Genomic DNA, 17,070 nt, shown 5'->3' on the forward strand with positions numbered 1-17,070 from the left:
TTCAGCTATTTTTCACTCTCTTTGATTCCAATAGTGTTGTCCTGAGGCTAAAATGCTACTAGAATTTTCTACTTTTATTTTTTTTCCTTTTAAATATCTTTGATCTTTAGCCTTGCTTGTGCCATCATCATTTTTATGTCTAAATGTTTGTAAATAAGTGGAATACTGGAGAAGAAAGAAGCATAAAATACAGTCCTAAGGACAAAAAGCATTTGAGTTCAATTTACATAATAAATAAGAGGTTCCCAGCCTAAAGTTCCACCTACAGCTTTCAAATACTGGCAAAATTTTAATTTCCTAAAGAAATTCACATCTTTGTCTTTAAGATAACCTCTCTTCATCCTGAACCTGAATGCTGAAGGAAATTTAGCTACGGTTAACCCCTTGCATACCAGTTTCAGATAATGCTTCAAACACTAACAGAGTAGTGAGTACCCAAGAGAAGTCTGTGTCCTTCACTGGCAGCATTGAATACATTTCTAATGTCCCCAGCTTCTTATAAATGAACATGTGGATAGCATTTGCCTTTTGGATTTCTAAATTTAGGCTTTGTGCCAATGTCTACACGGGGCCTGCATTTCTCCTTTGCTTTCTGGATTAATCCCCATCAAGTGTGGCAAATCTTTGCTCAAGGGCCCATTTCAGTACAAAATAAGCAGATCCCTCTCTAGCTCTGGACACTTTGAAATCAAGCTTTTGTTGGCTGAGTGTCCAAATTATAAGAAAATCAAAAATATGCCATGTATAAGCCGGGCAGGGCTCTGAAACACAGATTCATTATTGTCCAATTTAGCAGTGCTGTTAGAAAATAGCTTTGTAATTGTTTGATTTAAAGGACATTCCCACGAGGCTGTGGAAGAGTTCATCTTGCCTAAATGATTTAGAAAATCTGAAAACCATCCCAGAATCTACTTGTAGCCACTACTTTATTTGTTGAAGGAAGAGTGAGATGGTGGCCCATTACTCTAAGTAATGGCACTACACCTAGACCCAAAGTTGCCCTGAAGTTTAACACCCCAGACACAGCTGTTTATTACACTGGCAACCCAATTTTGTTTTTTGTTATAGCTCTGGTAGTGTTACCAAAGATACATCCTAATTTATACTTGTGTGTGTGTGAGAGTGTGGTCTGTGACAAAAGAGGTTCTGAGGTAGTTTCTCATTTTGGAAAGACTGTTTTCATCGTGGTGGTCGAACGGGCAAGGTCTTTAAGTACTTTGGGATCTTGTTTTGGTTCCTCAAAGTGTTTGTTTTTGTTTTTTATTTTTTCTGAGGACATCAGCTTAAGCAAGACTCTTGCTAAGGTGTTTGGAGATGGCCTTGATTGACCTGCAGGGTCGCTGGGTGGGATGTGGGGGGAAGACACAACAGGGGAGGTGACCTGGGTTCTCTCTGTGCACCCCTGGCATCCCTGGGCCCGAGTATCTCGTGGGACAGAAGGAGGTCTCCATCCCTTGCAGGTTCAGCCCTGTACCTTGCCCATTTGAAGAGCTGTGCACACGGGCACAGGACAGGGACTTTGTGCCGTGTGTCTGCTGCCGGGACCCGGCTACCAGCTCCTGCTCCTGCTCCTGCTCCTGCCCCTGCGGCTGCAGCAGCCGCCTCCCAGGGCCGGTCCGGCCGCTCCTTCCCCTGCCCCGCAGGCACCCGCGGGTGCTGGCGGCACTTGTGTGCCCCGATCGCGGCGGGCAGAAGACAGACGCCGGGGAGGGGCTGGTGCTGAGCGGCGGTGAGGATGCCTTTTTGCCCGCTCCCTGCGCTCCTGCCCGCGGGGAGCAGCTGCTGGGGGAGAGGGGGGCCGGGGCAGGGCGGTGCGGGGCCGAGGGCGGCTCCCGGCTCCATCTCCCGGCTCCATCTCCATCTCCCGCCTCCATCTCCCGGCTCCATCTCCATCTCCCGGCTCCGTCTCCCACCTCCCAGCGCTCGCCTGCCGCCGGGGGCTGCTGCCGCCCCCGCCCAGGAGCCGGCGCGATCGCCCAAACTCCTGGCAGGGGAGACACCACCCGCCGTCGCCTCCTCTTCCTCCTCCTTCTCCTCCTCCTCCCGTCCCCTCCCCGCCGCAAACCCCAAATAAAAGGGGCGGGGGGCGGCAGGATGCGCCGCTCGGAGGGGAGGTCGGCGCCGCCGCCGGCCGCCTGATGCTGCCGCAATTCGCCATTGCCGGGCACGGCTCGGAGCCGAGCGGAGGGAGGCGGGGGGCAGAGCCGGGGGTCCCGGGGGCAGAGGAGCAGCAGCCCCCCCTGCCCGGCCGCCTCCGCAGGCCGCGGCCGCCCTCCTCCCCCATGCCCGACCGCCGCCGGCGGGGGGCCCCGGGGGCCCGCTCCTGTCTCCTCTGGCTCTTTGTGTTGCTGAAGGTAAGTGCCGGGGAAGGGGAGGGCTGCGGGCCCCGAGCATCCTTTGTGCGCCCGCTCCGCTCTGTGCCCGCTCTGCGCCCCGCGGGGAGCGGCCCCGGCCGCCGTGCCCCGGGCCGAGATGCGCTGCCGCTGCCCGCCGCGGCGGCCCGAGAGCGGCGGCGGCGCCGAGCCCCGTGCCCGGGCCGCCCGCGGAGCCGCCGGGGCGAGGCGGAGCTCCGCGGGGCGCTGCGCTGTCCTTCAGCACCGCCGGGTGCGGCCGCCCGCGGGGCGCTGGCTCCGCGCCCCGCTCCATCCGTGCCCCGCTCCATCCGTGCCCCGCTCCATCCGTGCCCCGCTCCATCCGTGCCCCGCTCCATCCGCGCCCCGCTCCATCCGTGCCCCGCTCCATCCGTGCCCCGCTCGCCCCGCTCCATCCGTGCCCCGCTCCATCCGCGCCCCGCTCCATCCGTGCCCCGCTCCATCCGTGCCCCGCTCCATCCGTGCCCCCTGCCCCGCTCGCCCCATGCCCCGCTCGCCGTGCCCCGCTCGCCCCGCTCGCCCCGCTCGCCGTGCCCCGCTCGCTCCGTGCCCCGCTCGCCCCCTGCCCCGCTCGCCCCCTGCCCCGCTCGCCCCCTGCCCCGCTCGCTCCGTGCCCCGCTCGCCCCCTGCCCCGCTCGCTCCGTGCCCCGCTCGCCCCCTGCCCCGCTCGCCCCACTCGCCGTGCCCCGCTCGCCCCGTGCCCCGCTCGCCGTGCCCCGCTCGCCGTTCCCCGCTCGCCCCGCTCGCCCCGTGCCCCGCTCGCCGTGCCCCGCTCGCCCCGCTAGCGGAGGTGCCGCTAACAAAGGGCGGCTGCCGGGCGCTGCTGGGTTTAGCGTGGCACAGATGAGCAGCTCTCTCGTGGTCGGCGCCGTGCCGTGCTTCAGCCTCAGCCCATCTTCTCGGCTGATTCGTTTCTCAAAGTTCCGCCTCACACCGCGAGCTTGGTTTCACAGGGCTTTTTTCATCTCTGCGCTTTAGCTCCTTTCATGGTTTCTTAAGTGTATTTAATATGCTTCGTGTAACTTCTAAAAGAAAATGTGTGTACTGCCCAGGTGAATACTGCTGGCTGCAAATGTCATTGCCCGAAAGAACAGAGCTCAGCACTGTAAAAACTTTGTTGTATATTTGTCAGTCACTGTTAAGCACAGCTCTGCAACTAAGGACCTGACCTTTCAGAGCCTTATAAATGTAAATGTTCTATGGGAATCATCAGGACTCCCTGTGTGAATAAGAGTTTGCAGGATCATGTCCTGGAACAGCAGTGGTGTCGCTTCTAAAACTGACATTGCATTGACAGAACTATTTAAAGGGAAGCTTTCACAGCATCTGTTCACATATAGTAGTCAACTGTCAGCTGTCTCATTTTCATAACTGCTGAAACATACATTTATGCAAGATAAAATGCTAATAGACAGACAAAATTTTGTTCCATGAAATGTGGTTGTTTAAAAAAAAAAAAAAAGGCAGTAAGTCTTTGGATGCTATGGCCCACTAGAAAGATGAAGTTCCTAGGTTTTTTTTCATAAACATAGAAGTGCACACAGTTTTAAGTAGCTGTTTTATCTCACAATCAGAGAATGTACATTATTCTATGTCCTGGCTTTTTTTTTTTTTTTTTTAAGTTAAGGTGTTTATGTGCTGTATTTTTTTTTTTTTTAACTAGCATTGTTGTGGTAAAGCAAGACAGAAAATAGATAGCATAAATCTATATTGAATGAATAGTAAATCTGAAGTAATTGGGTAAGGTATGAAGGTAGCCAAGGACCCAGGTTTTCATTTTGTAGGAAAATAACCATCACTCCTCAGCTGAGTAAGCCTGGGACTGGGAGGACAAAGAAAGCTGATGAGCATTAGCAGAATTTTGTAGAGTAAGAGAAGGTAAAGCTGCAGCCTCAGAGAGAGGTGCATCAGTATCTCCCTGTATGACTGGATTATGACTTTGGTTGGATAGCAAGCCCACTGTAATTAGTTATCTTTGTATTGGTATTGAACACTACAGTAAAAGAGATGGGACCTGGGGAGATAGTCAAAGTAAATCTGGTTACAGGAGAGAAGCTGGGGAAGCAGGAGCAGTCTTTGTTTCAGATCACCACAAGAAGACCATTTTCCTGAGCCTAAAATTCACTGAATATTCTTCAAGATCTGTGTAATTATTTTCAGTGACATATAATTAAAAAGAACTCATTTCAAAACAAGGCTTTTCCCCAGTTTTGCTCTGTTTAGTTCTACCAACCTGTTGAAGCAATACTAAGATTAACCACACTCGACTGATTCAATTGGTGCTTCACCTGGAAGTTAATCTCGTTAGAAAGCAGTGGCATTGAAGTGATGAATGTGAAGACAGGCAAAACTGATGTCTGTGTGCTTGCTGTTTCAGTGTTAGCAGCCCAAATGTCACTTGCTAAGCTGAAACTGCTTGATGTGGCCTTGATGCCCACCTGGCAATTTGTAAAATCATCAGCAGACTTTGCAAAGTGGCAAAGCTGCTCAAAGCACATTTGCTCCTCTCTTCTCTTGTCTTCCAATTGTCATTATTTCATGGTGTGAAGTAATAGTGCCAGTTTATTCCAGCTCCTGATGCTCCCTGAGGCTGCTGGAAGGGTCAGTGACAAGAGGAGATCAAGCAGGGACATTGCCCACTGCGTGCCACGTGCCTGATACAGTTGCCCACGGGCTAGTAAGGTTTAGTTCCTTCTTTAACAGTGTGATGTGGATGCTTTCTGTGCCCCAGGGTAGGAGCATAGTATTATTTTTGGCAATACAGCAATGTGATCTTGAACCTTTACCATTCTCATTCTTCAGCAGTTTTTTTTATGTGATAGCTAATTTAGAAATTAGCAGAAGAAAGGCATTGTGTGCAAGCTCAGACACCAGGATGGATTCACACTGCTTGGGAGAGGAGCAGGGCTGTGGATTTTGCTTCAGAGAAGGGTCCAACCATGCTGCTGTAGGAATCTCTTTAAATATTGCTATTTTGCAGTGGGTCTGCCTTCTCTGTTTGTTTCAGTCAGAATGGCTGGAAGGCAGAGTCTTCAGCAGCTTGCTCTGTAATCATCTCATTTTGGCGTTGCAAAGGCAGGGCTGAGCACAGCCCAAAGGAAAAGCTGTGCTTCAGCTAAATAAATAAGAATAAAAAGTGGACACATTCCCTCATTCCAGTGACTGATGTTACGTTGCTCATCTTTTCTAACTGCAGCCCAGCAACCTTCCCTTAGTCATGACTGCACTGAGCTCTGGCCAGCTGAAGTTCTGCTCTGGATGATGTCCCTGATGTGTCAGATGTCCCAAGATGTTGGTGGCTTGCACCTGGGAGCTTTAAGGTTGCTTTGTTGAATTATTTCTGGGGTAGAAGGTAAAGCTTAATTAGAAGACAAAAGCATCTTGAACAAGCCAAACCTGGTGCTGGGACATTGTTTACAATCTGTTCCACCTTAGGATGTTCTAAGCAAGGCTCTCAGTAGGAAAATAATGAGAAAACTGGTTGTCACAGTGCTTCCATGTCTGGGCTAAATAGGAGTGATGACACTCTTCAGGAAAATTTTCTGTAAGTAAAATAATGCATCTCTTACTTGCAGGAGTCTGAGGTCTTTGTGTATCAGTCTGTATGCTCTTCATTTAAATCAGCAACACCCTCTTTCTTTCTCTTAGCCAGGACAGCTTTTTGTGTCTAGCAGGGTAGAATTTTGTCCAATGCTGCCTCAGTTTTTGTAGTTTGGTGTCAGTGAACTCTCAACTCATTTTTACAGGGACCAATGCATTCAAAGAGACTGAGGTTCTGTAAGACTTTACTCAACCTTACCCAGCAGAGGAAATCTGTCTCTACTGGTGTAATTTTCAGGAATATCTGCATGTTCAGTTAATAATCTGAAGCAAAAGCCTTACCATTAGGGAGCTGCCTTTTTCTGCAGGAGAAACCTTTTTAAGAGAGAGGCTGATTTCACAGCTGAGGGCCCCAGTGTGTCACTGCTGCTTCCTCCTGCTGGGAAAAGCAATGAACACGTAATTTGAATTTTGTTATGGAGTCCTTTTGGCATCTCTTCTCTCTCCAAGAGATGGCAGCTGAAGCTCTGGTTGAGACAAGTTTTGTCTTCTTTCCTCATGGTCGTGTTCTGCTAGTGTCAAAATAAGATAAAGAAAGACCCAAACCTACATTTCCAGCTCATTTTTGTTTGCAAAACAAATGTAAGGGGTCCTCATGATGGGACAGGCCCAGAGGTAGAAGTCTTTTCTTCCTACCACTGCTCTGGGACTGTCCAGCCTGTATGGGAGAGAAAAGCATCCTCCTAGGAAAAGCAAAGACTTTTCTTTTTAAAAAAGCTAATTATGAACAGTCACCCTCAGCTCAAAAGTCATGTTCCCCTCATGTCTTCATTTTCATGGATAATATCTAGATCAGGGTCATTCTGGAGGGCAAAGCCAAAGAAGAGGCTGCTTGTGCCAAGTCATGTTTACGGAGCTGCAGCAGGCACTTTCAAACCCCTCTCTGCCAGTGAAATAAGAGTCTTCCATTCCCCTTTGGCAGGTTTCCTCGTGATGAGATGACAGTGGACCATTGAGAAAAGATCTTTCATGCCCACAGGAGTTACGAGCCCCAGACTCAGGTTGCACAGGGTCAGTAAGGCAATTTCTAGGCTGCATCACCTGGCTCAGAAGCTGAGTCAGGGGTGATCCCTCACCCAGGCTGAGATGAGATGGGCTGTGCTGAGTGCAGGCTCCCCTGTGCTGAGTGCAGGCTCCCCTGTGCTGAGTGCAGGCTCACCTGTGCTGATCCCAGGCTCCCCTGTGCTGATCCCAGGCTCCCCTGTGCTGAGTGCAGGCTCCCCTGTGCTGATCCCAGGCTCCCCTGTGCTGAGTGCAGGCTCCCCTGTGCTGAGTGCAGGCTCCCCTGTGCTGATCCCAGGCTCCCCTGTGCTGAGTGCAGGCTCCCCTGTGCTGAGTGCAGGCTCCCCTGTGCTGATCCCAGGCTCCCCTGTGCTGATCCCAGGCTCCCCTGTGCTGAGTGCAGGCTCCCCTGTGCTGATCCCTTGGCAGTGCACTAAAGGGCTCCTGGGCAGTGCTGGCTGGACGTGAGAATCCCACTGACCTCTGCATTTCTGCTCTCACCACTCAGAGCAATCCAGGCAGATCACAAAATGACCTTGCAGAGCTTCACACTGGATGCTAAACTGGACAGAGCCTTGTGTAAATCCATTTTGAGACTTATTTTACCAGACAGTCTCAGCTCTAGGGAAGGCAGCATTTTTTTTACTTAGGCATGTGAGTCAGGACAATAAATGTCAAAAAATAAACCTTTGGAAACAGGTCTCTTTGCTGAAGAACTTAAGACTCATAGCTAACTTTGATTCTAAGTGTTCTTTAAAATTATTTGGTTTTTTCATTGGAGAAGTATGCATTGTCATCCTGAGCAGCTTTATCTTCTACTAAATTAGTGATTCCAGTTTTGTTACTCAAGGTTTTAAAGATTCTCTTCTTGAGACAAAACTGAGTTGGTTGCAATGTGAAGAAAAAAAAACTTTAATAAATATTTAGAATATTCTGAAATTAAAATCTTTACACAGACTCGAGGACCCACAAGTGCACTAATATAAATTAAGAGACTGGCTTATTAGATGTTTTGCACATAAGAGTTGTAACTTCTTGGTTTTTTTTTTTTCTTATTAAATTTCTGTCGATGTAGAGTTGAAAAGGGGAAAATCTTTGAGACAAATGTGGCAGCATATGCTAGCTGCCACATATGGAGTATAACAGATGAATAGAGAATGGGAAATACTGGAAACAGAAAGGTTACCTTGCTTTTCTCAGCACAATCTCGAATGCATGGGAGCAACTCCTAGGGAGAGTTTGCCATCCTTACAGCAAGCCAAACATGATGCATTCCATTTCTGGAACCCCCTCATTCTTGTGCTGGGAAATCACGGTGGCTTTTAGCGGGAGATCCAGAAATAAAATGATCTGCATGGTGTCTGGCTTGCCTTAAAGATAGCACTTTGTATCAGGGCTGTGCTGGAATGAGTCTCTGTGCTCTGCAGTCTCCCTTCTTGTTGAATGCAGGTATTTAGGGAAGAAATGCCGTACAGTAAGTGTGGGTGATGGAAAAGTTGGTGTCACAGCTGACAGCAGCAGGGAAGAGAGCAGAAGTTTTAAGCTTTAAGAATGCTGGTCTTGAGGTGCTAGCATGGACATGAGAATATGTGGGATATTTGAACAGATAACATAATATTGGGGGTGGCAAAATGTGAGCATGGTATTTAAGCACAAGCCTTGAGCACTTCAGAGGAGCTGAACAGAGATAATGGAAGTAAACAACTCTGAGCTATTGTTCTGTGCCAGCCCAGAGATTTAACATGAGGTAGCTGTTTGGTAGATATGAACCTCTTAGGGGATAAAAATCCTAAATTCCTCGCTAAGTTCTCTGTAAAAACAGATAAGGTTGCCTGTCAATCTACACAGCTGTGATTTTGAAGTCATTTGGCCCCAGCACTTTTCTTGGTTGTTGAGACAAGGGCCTTCTTGTCCTGTCAGAAGGGTTTGAACAACTGCAGCTCCTTTGTGTGCTACAAACCTGCAGGTCCCCAGGTTAGCTGTGTTGATTTCCAGCTATATCACAGGAAGGCCAAGTCTTTGGGGTAGGTCAGTAATTTGTCAATCTGATCAGCGACTCCTTCAAGTTCAAGGGCTTTCAATAATTTCCTTGTCACATCCCCTAGAATCAGCCATGGAGGGGCTGTTCCTCAATGCTGAGAGGAGCCCCCGGAGCAGGCAGGCAGTCCCAGTTGTCTCGTTCCCTTTGTGGAATTTGTTTTCTGTCTTTTATCTGCACCGCAGCTATTCTGGATCATTTCCTATTTGCTCATATGGAAGTCATTTGAACATGGGAAATCTTCACTCCTCACTGATCTATTAAATGAGAAGGAATGGCTCCATTCCACTCACAAACAGCGAAGAAATGTTAAATTTGAGCAAGGGAAAAAAAGCCAGCAAGACACTGGAAAAACCCACACACACCCCAAACCCCAACATCTATTGCATGTGGTGAAGAACAGTAGAGAGAACTGGGGACAAAAAGCAAAAACACATGGAAAGAATGCTAATTAGTGTTTTCCTAAAGTACTGCAAGGCAGATTTAAGGAAAGAAATGATCATTTTCCCAGAGCAATGAAATGAATTTATTTCTTATTTGCTTAGCACTGCTGTGCCTAGCTTTGTTCTGTATGCAAAATACCTGCAGACTCTGCCTGGAGTCTGGAAGATAGACACATCAAAATAAGGATGCTCTAGATAACTTAGAAGTGATTATCAAATATGCCAGTTGCTGGTATTCTCCAGGGGCTGGTATCCCTTCCAAACAGAAGTCACAATTGTTTCCCCCAGGAGCTGAACAGGGGGGGTTTGGTTGTTGTTGTTGTTGTTGTTTGTTACTTTTTCTTTTTTTAAATTCGGTATTGATTTCTACAGGATGTTGTTCTTCAGAGCTTCTGGGCGTTTACATCAGTTTAAGACATCAAAAATAATTAATAATCAATGTGGCTTTAATCCTTTCAAAGAGAACCCATTAACCTACAAAAAAAGAAAGCTCTAGCTCACAATAGTTTCATGAAAGTGACTGTAAGCAGGGCAAGAGATGAAAGAGAGAAACATCACTCAGATATTTTCCTTTTTCAAAGAGAACTTGTACTTGAAACAGAGAACATAGCTAATATTTTATTGTAGTCAACTTACTGTAAATTAGGAGGTTTAGGGGTTTTTAAAGTAATTTTCTTTCTCTAACTTGCCTGCCCAATCTTGTACTGGTATTTTCTTGAGTCATCAGTGTCTGCTTCTGAGGAAAGGATGATGATGTCACAAAATCAATATCAGAGGATCCTATACTGTAATCCCTTTTCAGGGAAGTCCATTAAATCAATGCCTCTCCTTCTGTGAGTAATGGCTGTAGAATGAAGCCCTCTAATTTTGCTGTGTGAAGGAATAAGCAGATGGGATGGGATTTTACATAATTAGCTAGCAGTTACTAAATACAACAAGAAAAATTACGATGTTTTCTGAAAGTGAAATGTATATGTAGTGAAAATCTAAGTGTATTTCAAAATGATCCCTGGTATAGAATTACTTCTCAGTTGCCTTGCAAAATAACACGTTAAACCAAAAAGCTTTTTTATTTTCAAACCTTTTGAAAACTTACTCACGACTCCATGGGCTTCGAAGCCCCATCAGGTTTCCTTTAGCAGCACTGGGGGAAATCATGAAAACTAGAGAAAGAAGTCACCAGCGTTTCAGTGAAATCGGGACACTCTGGGAACAGGGACAATAACTTTGCCACCTCACCTGTTGTTTATGTGCAGCATCAATGTCTGCTAGCTGGAACCAGAACTGACGGCTCCCCCTGATTCTTAGGAGCTATCAGAGAGGCTACTGTGCTCCTGGGAACGGCTCCAGAGTCCAAGTGGAGTCAATGGGTGCTTTTGTGCTGCTCTGAATGGGCTCTGGAGCAGAGGGCAGGCTGCGGTCCCGGCCGGGGATGCTGCGGGCTCCGACCCGCGGCACAGCCAGCGGTGCCGGTGCTGGCCCCGGGCTCGCTGCAGTGCCAGCAGCACGGGCTGGAGACACACCCGGGACGGCTGTGATTTCCAGCATCTGAGACTGATAGCTTAAAGGAACTCCCCATCAGATACCCTTCTTTGTTTAGGGGGCAGCTGTGTTGGCAGGAGGTGGGGCGTCCTAATCCTCGGCTGAAGCCAGTGTAGGAGCTCTAATTCTGCTCTGGGGTGCTTTTCTGCAGACAGAGCCATCAATCTCCTCTTTCCCTTCCTCTGTGTGTTTCAGAGCTCACGTTTAAGGACATTTCAAGCTACAGCTCCTCTTGCTGGCATTGCAGCATTAGCACAGATACATGGATGTATGGAAACCAGATTCTGTGTCAGTATCAGATACTTGTATCTGGATCTGAAAAATCTGGCTGGTCCCTGCTTCTTCAATCATGACACCAAAACCCAGTGGCCATCTGAGGCCTTTGAATTTCAGAACATAAACTCTCATCCTGCTCAGCCCAGGTGCAGTCAGAACACAGCTATTATTTCCTAGACCCTTCCACTTACACCTTTGCAGCTAACTAGAGACCAGCAGACTGCCATAGGTGTGATAAAACAGATGGAAATAGCAGTTCAAAATACACTTATTTCAAATGAAGAAATGAACCAAAATTTGATAATTAATTTAAGATTAGTGCTTGGAATAATTCTACTCTAATTGGCAAATGCACAGCCAAGTTACATATTGAGTAGGAGAGCTGCTCTTGCTTGGAGGAACTCATGATGAAGTCAAACTCTTTGAATTCTTTCCATGAAGAAAAGTGGATGTGTCCTTAGATGTCCATGCAGAGTGATTGTAGAGATTAACTAAGCATGGATATATTTCTGTTTAAAACTTTAGGATTAGAGGGCTGCATTGTCAAAAGGAATTGGCAAGAGCAGTAAATAAATAAAGAGTTTTGGCCCTTTGACTATAGTGCTTCACAACAGCTTTAAATGGTATTTATATAATTATTTACTCCATATTGTAAATATTCTTTAAAAATACGATATTTATGTTTTGGTGGTTTTTAAAAAGTATTTAGTCATCAATGAACTGAACTTTGCACGATCATTTTTGCAAATTATTGTGGCAACCAAATACCATGCAGCCACTGTCGCCCTGACTGGTGGGATGGGGAGGAGAACCAGAAAAAAAAGTGTGGGTTGAGGTAAGAAAAGCTGATGTATGGCACTGAGCTCTATGCATTGAGTCACAGCCTAACCATCAGACACCAGCTTTTCCTGGTAGGCATTACTGCACAAGGTGATGGACAGCCCAAATCAGGATAGCAGTAGGTGTCCAGGTGGAGGAAACAAATTCTGGAATGCCTGTTGTATGTGTTCAGCTTGGAGCAGAGCCACAGTGCCTTCCCCATGGCCTCACCAGAAGGATGGTGTGGCTAGAATCGTTGCAGGTGACATTATTTCAAGCACAAATAAAACACGTTCGTGGACATGATGAGTTTAGGAGATAAAATGGAAAAGAAGCAGAAGCATTTTGGAATGTGCCAGAGCATATCTAGCCAGCTTTGTCTGTTCCAGTTATGTACAAGGTTATTTTTGCATCCCTTCTGCGTTTGGTAGCTCATCTTTAATGGAGACGTGACCTGTTTGGAGATTGGCTTTTAGGAGTGATATCTTGCAATGATGGGATGGGATCAGCTGCCTGTTGTCAATATGTACTGTGAGTAAAAGTCACCTACTGATCAGAGCATTTCCATTTTTGATCTGAAACATTTTTATTTCTTTCTCCCCTCCCTGGAGGGAGGGATTTATTTCCATTTTGAGCGCTGGTTATGTGATTAAAGCGTGCGAGAGCTACTGGACTATCACAGGTATCTACTTGCTTATCCTTCCAGCTGGCTTTAAGCTGACAGCGAGGCTGGTCTCACTCCATGGCATGGCTGGAAGGGTGTGGAGGGCAGCTGCAGCACGTGGGGCAGGAGAGATTGCAGCTGTGGGGCTGCTGAGAAAGCAGGCTCTCATCAACCTGTCATCAACAGGGCAAAGACTGCAGCGTGGAGGAGGCTGTGTGCAGTCACAGGGTCAGGGACACGAGGAGCACTTTGGGGCTGGAAGGGATGCCTGCAGAGCATCTGCTCTGAGCCTCTGCTCAGAGTGAGGCCCAGTAGGTCAGGGGCTCAGGGCCGTGTCCGGATCAGTCCTGAGCATTTGGAGACTCCTCCGCCTCTCTGGGCAGCTGCTCAGGGCCCTGCAGGAGAGCAAGGACAGCCAGTCAAGTCCTTTTAAAGATCATGAATCGGGACACACAAGAGTATGAATTTTTTATTAACCTGACTGTTCTGTTGTTTTGCAAATTCATTAATTTCAAATTTGGGCTATCTTCCTTTGTAGAATTTCAGACTCTGGGTTACAGTCATAAGCTTTATGCTGAACTCTGCTTGTTTTCTTGCATTTATCAGTGCCTTGAAGCTTGAGCTTTAAATATTATATCAAGGATAAAATTCTTAGAGCTGCCAGTGTTAGAATGTACCTTAATTATCACTGAAGCTTTCTGCAGAGTCAGGCAGGTGTCTGCCATCACTGCATATTCACTTCACAGCTTCAGAATTCTCAAGGAGGTTTTTGGATTTCTTTTTCCCCTTTTTTCTTTTTTTTTTTAATTATTTCCCCCTCCATTTTTTCCCCTCCTCTTCTGAGTTACACTTCTGGGAGGAGAACTATGACTTCATATATTTTACAAGCTTAGGTCTTAGGCATGCAGGAAACCACTAAAACCTCCCCGAGGGGATTTTTGGGAGCAAGATGAGTTAAAGGCTCTTGGTGTAGGACTGGCCTCTGTCCTGCAGGCTTAGTGCTGGAGCAGGGGAGTCTGTCATCACTGCACCCAGCTACCAAAATTGTACAAATCAAGGTGGTGAAATACACGTCTCAAGGGAATATGGGGAATCTTTTCTAAAGTTTCTCTTATACTTTTTGTATTGATAACCGAAGCACTGCTCCTAAAATCAATACAAGATTCCAGGGACTCAATACACTTAATGAGCTCCAAAGGAATAGCTTGGGCTGTGATTACAGCTTCTGTTGCCTGAGTCTGCATTGTACTAGGATTTCATTCCTAATGATTTATAACATTGGAGGGGAGGATGAGTTCAGGAATTCTTTTCTTTTTCCCCCACTGATTTTTGCCTTGAAGTTATGTTAGCTCATACTTTTAACTGTTTACTTGTCCATGCTAGAATACACATTTCTGGTTTTTAACTACAGGATACAGAATAAAAAAAACCAAACTTCCCTCTTCCCCCTTTCCCATCCCAAAAAAAAAAAAAAAAAAAACAACAACAAAAAATAAAAAATCCCCCAAACCCCAACAAAAACCTGAAAAAAAACCTCCCCAAGTTTAAAAAGTCCCTGACATGATGGCTGTCCTGTGGCCCTTGTATCTTCCAGACCTCTTCCCTGAACCCTGATTTGCAAGCAACATCACCCTATTCTTGTACCTTTCTAAGGTCAGATCTTCCAGTGAATAACAGAAAAGCCTATTTGACAGTTCACACCACCATTCAAAAAAACCCTCACAATTTCATCTGTTACAGCAACAAAGTGATGCTTTTGCCCTAGAGACTCTACAAAGCCAATTTCAATTTATTTTGGAAAGAGAGAGTATTCTGCAGAATTTACCATTTTGTGAACTAAAAGGTGTCAGCAGAGAGTGTGAGGATGTCTTGGAGAGCAGAGCTTGCACAGAAACAGGTGAGTTTACAGAGAAAAAGGAAAAACCTCTGGACTACATATTTAACAGAAAAGAATTGATAGGTGGCATTGTGGATGGATAGCTGATGAACCACATCAGCTATGCTCACACTGTGGTTTCAAAAAGCTTGGTCCTCTAATCCCAAGTCTTTTTCAAAGCCAGGCTTAGCTGTGAACATAGACCTCGAGGTTCCCTCACTCCCTGTGTGCCCAGCAGAGCTCAGGGAAAGGGCTCCAGGCTGGAGCAGCTCTGCTGCACAGCCCCTTGCCTGCAGCATGATTTAAATGCATGATTTCAGCTGGTATTAATCATTTGGAAGGCTTAGAGGTTATTAGCACAGGAATTTCTTGTGTCATGGGTCATACACTCTTCTGCTGCTCCACAGCATGTTGGGTTTTTTTCTGGTCTTTTGCAAGTTTAAAGAACAAAGTCTAGAGGTGCCAGAGGATGCCTGGGGTTGGTCCTTTCTGGTTTTGTCCAGAGCATTACACCCTTCAGTGCTGTAGAGGGATGGCTGGGCAGTGCTAGGTGCCCAGGGTGAATCTTTGCAATGGTAATGGAATGTCTTTCTGCACGAGGAGATGAGCCCCAGCCTCTGGGAGGGGAAGCAGATGGCCTGCAGAGATGTGCCTGCATCCTGCACCCAGGGATGCCCGTGCTCAGTCAAGAAGGCTAATAGAGGGGAAGAGGAGTGTCCCCTTCTGCCCCCTGATAAATCCATCTCTGTGCTGTCAGAAATGGCTCTGAAATGGGAGTGCTGTGATTTTTCTCTGCAGAAATGGTCTAGTCACGTTTATGTCTTTTCCTCTTTGCATATTGGCACATTCTTTCTGTGTTCCTATTTATCCAAAGTCTTTACTTGGAGTGTCGGACTAAAGGTCATATCATTTTTTTTCTCTCTTTCTCTCCTTTTTTTTCCCCCCTCTCTAGTCCCTCTGTTTCTAAAGATGTCAAGCTAAATAACTGATGATTTCTTCTGATGCCAGAAGGCCTTCATAATATGCATATTAGGGTTTAGTGTATTTTTCTTTTTCTGCATCTCAGTGCTCTCAATTTGTATGCAGAGCCATCCTCTTACCATGAGCTCCTATGCCCAGAGCTGAGGATTATGTTCTTATCCAACATATGTACACAGCCTGAAATGCTAAATCTCAGCTACTAGAGGAACAGAAAGATGTTATGGTTAAAGGAACTGTGTCAAAGCAACCAGTCAGATCAATCTATAAATCGTCACGTTTGAGAGGCAAGATAAAGATACACTTTGAATATGTGTCCCCTGACCAGTACTAATTCATAAATTTAAATACTGCTGCTCTGACTGTGAGGGATTAAGCAAATATGGGGTTTTATTCAAAATAATAAAGCCCAGTTTTGTGGCAGTGATGGAGGAGGCTCTGTGGATGCCGTTTTATGCAGAAAGGGCCAGATTTTGGTAAGCTGTAGATGGAAGCAGCATGGCAGTGGCATAGTGGGTTGTTCCCTTGCCCCTTCAGCCAGCCCTGCTGAGGGAGCAGAAGCAGTTCCTGCAGGACTCCACCTGCCGATGTCCCTGTTCCATCCTGTGCCCCGGCAGCAGCTCCTCTAGGGGGAAAGGAGAGAGCAGAACAACTCACCTGACTTTGTAGCTGCACCCTGTTGTACATCCATGAATAAACTGTAGGCTAATCTGGTTTCCAGACTTTGTGAAACTGTACTTGAGGGAGAGAGCAGGAACACCTCTGAGGCAGCAGCTTGTTGGAGAGTTTTAAAGAAATTTCTAAGAAAGTGAAAAGCTTAATCTTTTCTTTCCCCTCAGGGCTTAAATACTAGATGATTTTTTAAAATGGGCAGTGTGTGAATGTTTTGTTCATTAATCCTGTGCAAAAAATAATGTAGAGGTTGGGTATTCAGAAGGTTTTAAAAGCAAAATAATAATTTGCATTGACTGAGAAACATGAGTTTTACAGTCTTTGCTATGATAGAGAAGCCTAAGACACTTCCCAGCAAATATTTCTGTTCTTCAGAAGGAGCACTTCAATTCTAAGCACTTTAATTCTAAGCTTTCAGCCCTCTCTGAAGAAAAAAGGAGGCAGGGCCAGTCAGTCAAGGAAAATTCAACAAGTAACAACCACTTGAAGTTATCTGCAAATAATTGCAATTGACTGAGATCTGTATTTTGCCAAGAATAAAATGCTATCCCATTTTCCCCGTTTATCCTCCCCAGCGTTTGTCCCCTTGCTATTGTTTCCTTGGCCTCTTTCCTCTCCAGCCCACTTTTTCCCTTTCTGCTTCACCTGCCATCCCTGGATCCCCTCCATGTGCACTTAACCCTGCTCCAGTCCCTTTGGCTCACACCCACCCTCCTCACCTACACTGTGTAACCTCAGGTCTCCAGTATTTTGCTTTTGGCTTCCCTGTGAAGTGGTGTTTCTCCAGC

At 46.6% G+C, this 17,070-nt stretch overlaps 1 protein-coding gene across 2 annotated transcripts in view; it reads left to right on the forward strand.

The window, feature by feature from the left end:
- The first annotated feature begins 2,138 nt into the window (after nt 1-2,138).
- PTPRO (protein tyrosine phosphatase receptor type O) overlaps nt 2,139-17,070 on the forward strand; it is a 138,774-nt gene continuing 123,842 nt past the window's right edge. The window contains exon 1 of one of the 2 annotated variants that reach the window (XM_053978939.1): nt 2,139-2,354. In XM_053978939.1, the coding sequence (XP_053834914.1) occupies nt 2,139-2,354 (216 nt within the window). The remainder of the gene's footprint in view (nt 2,355-17,070) is intronic. The other variant, XM_053978941.1, reaches the window with a different exon arrangement.

This window comes from Vidua macroura, chromosome 5 (genome assembly GCF_024509145.1).
Source record: "Vidua macroura isolate BioBank_ID:100142 chromosome 5, ASM2450914v1, whole genome shotgun sequence".
Taxonomy (NCBI): Eukaryota; Metazoa; Chordata; class Aves; order Passeriformes; family Viduidae; genus Vidua; species Vidua macroura.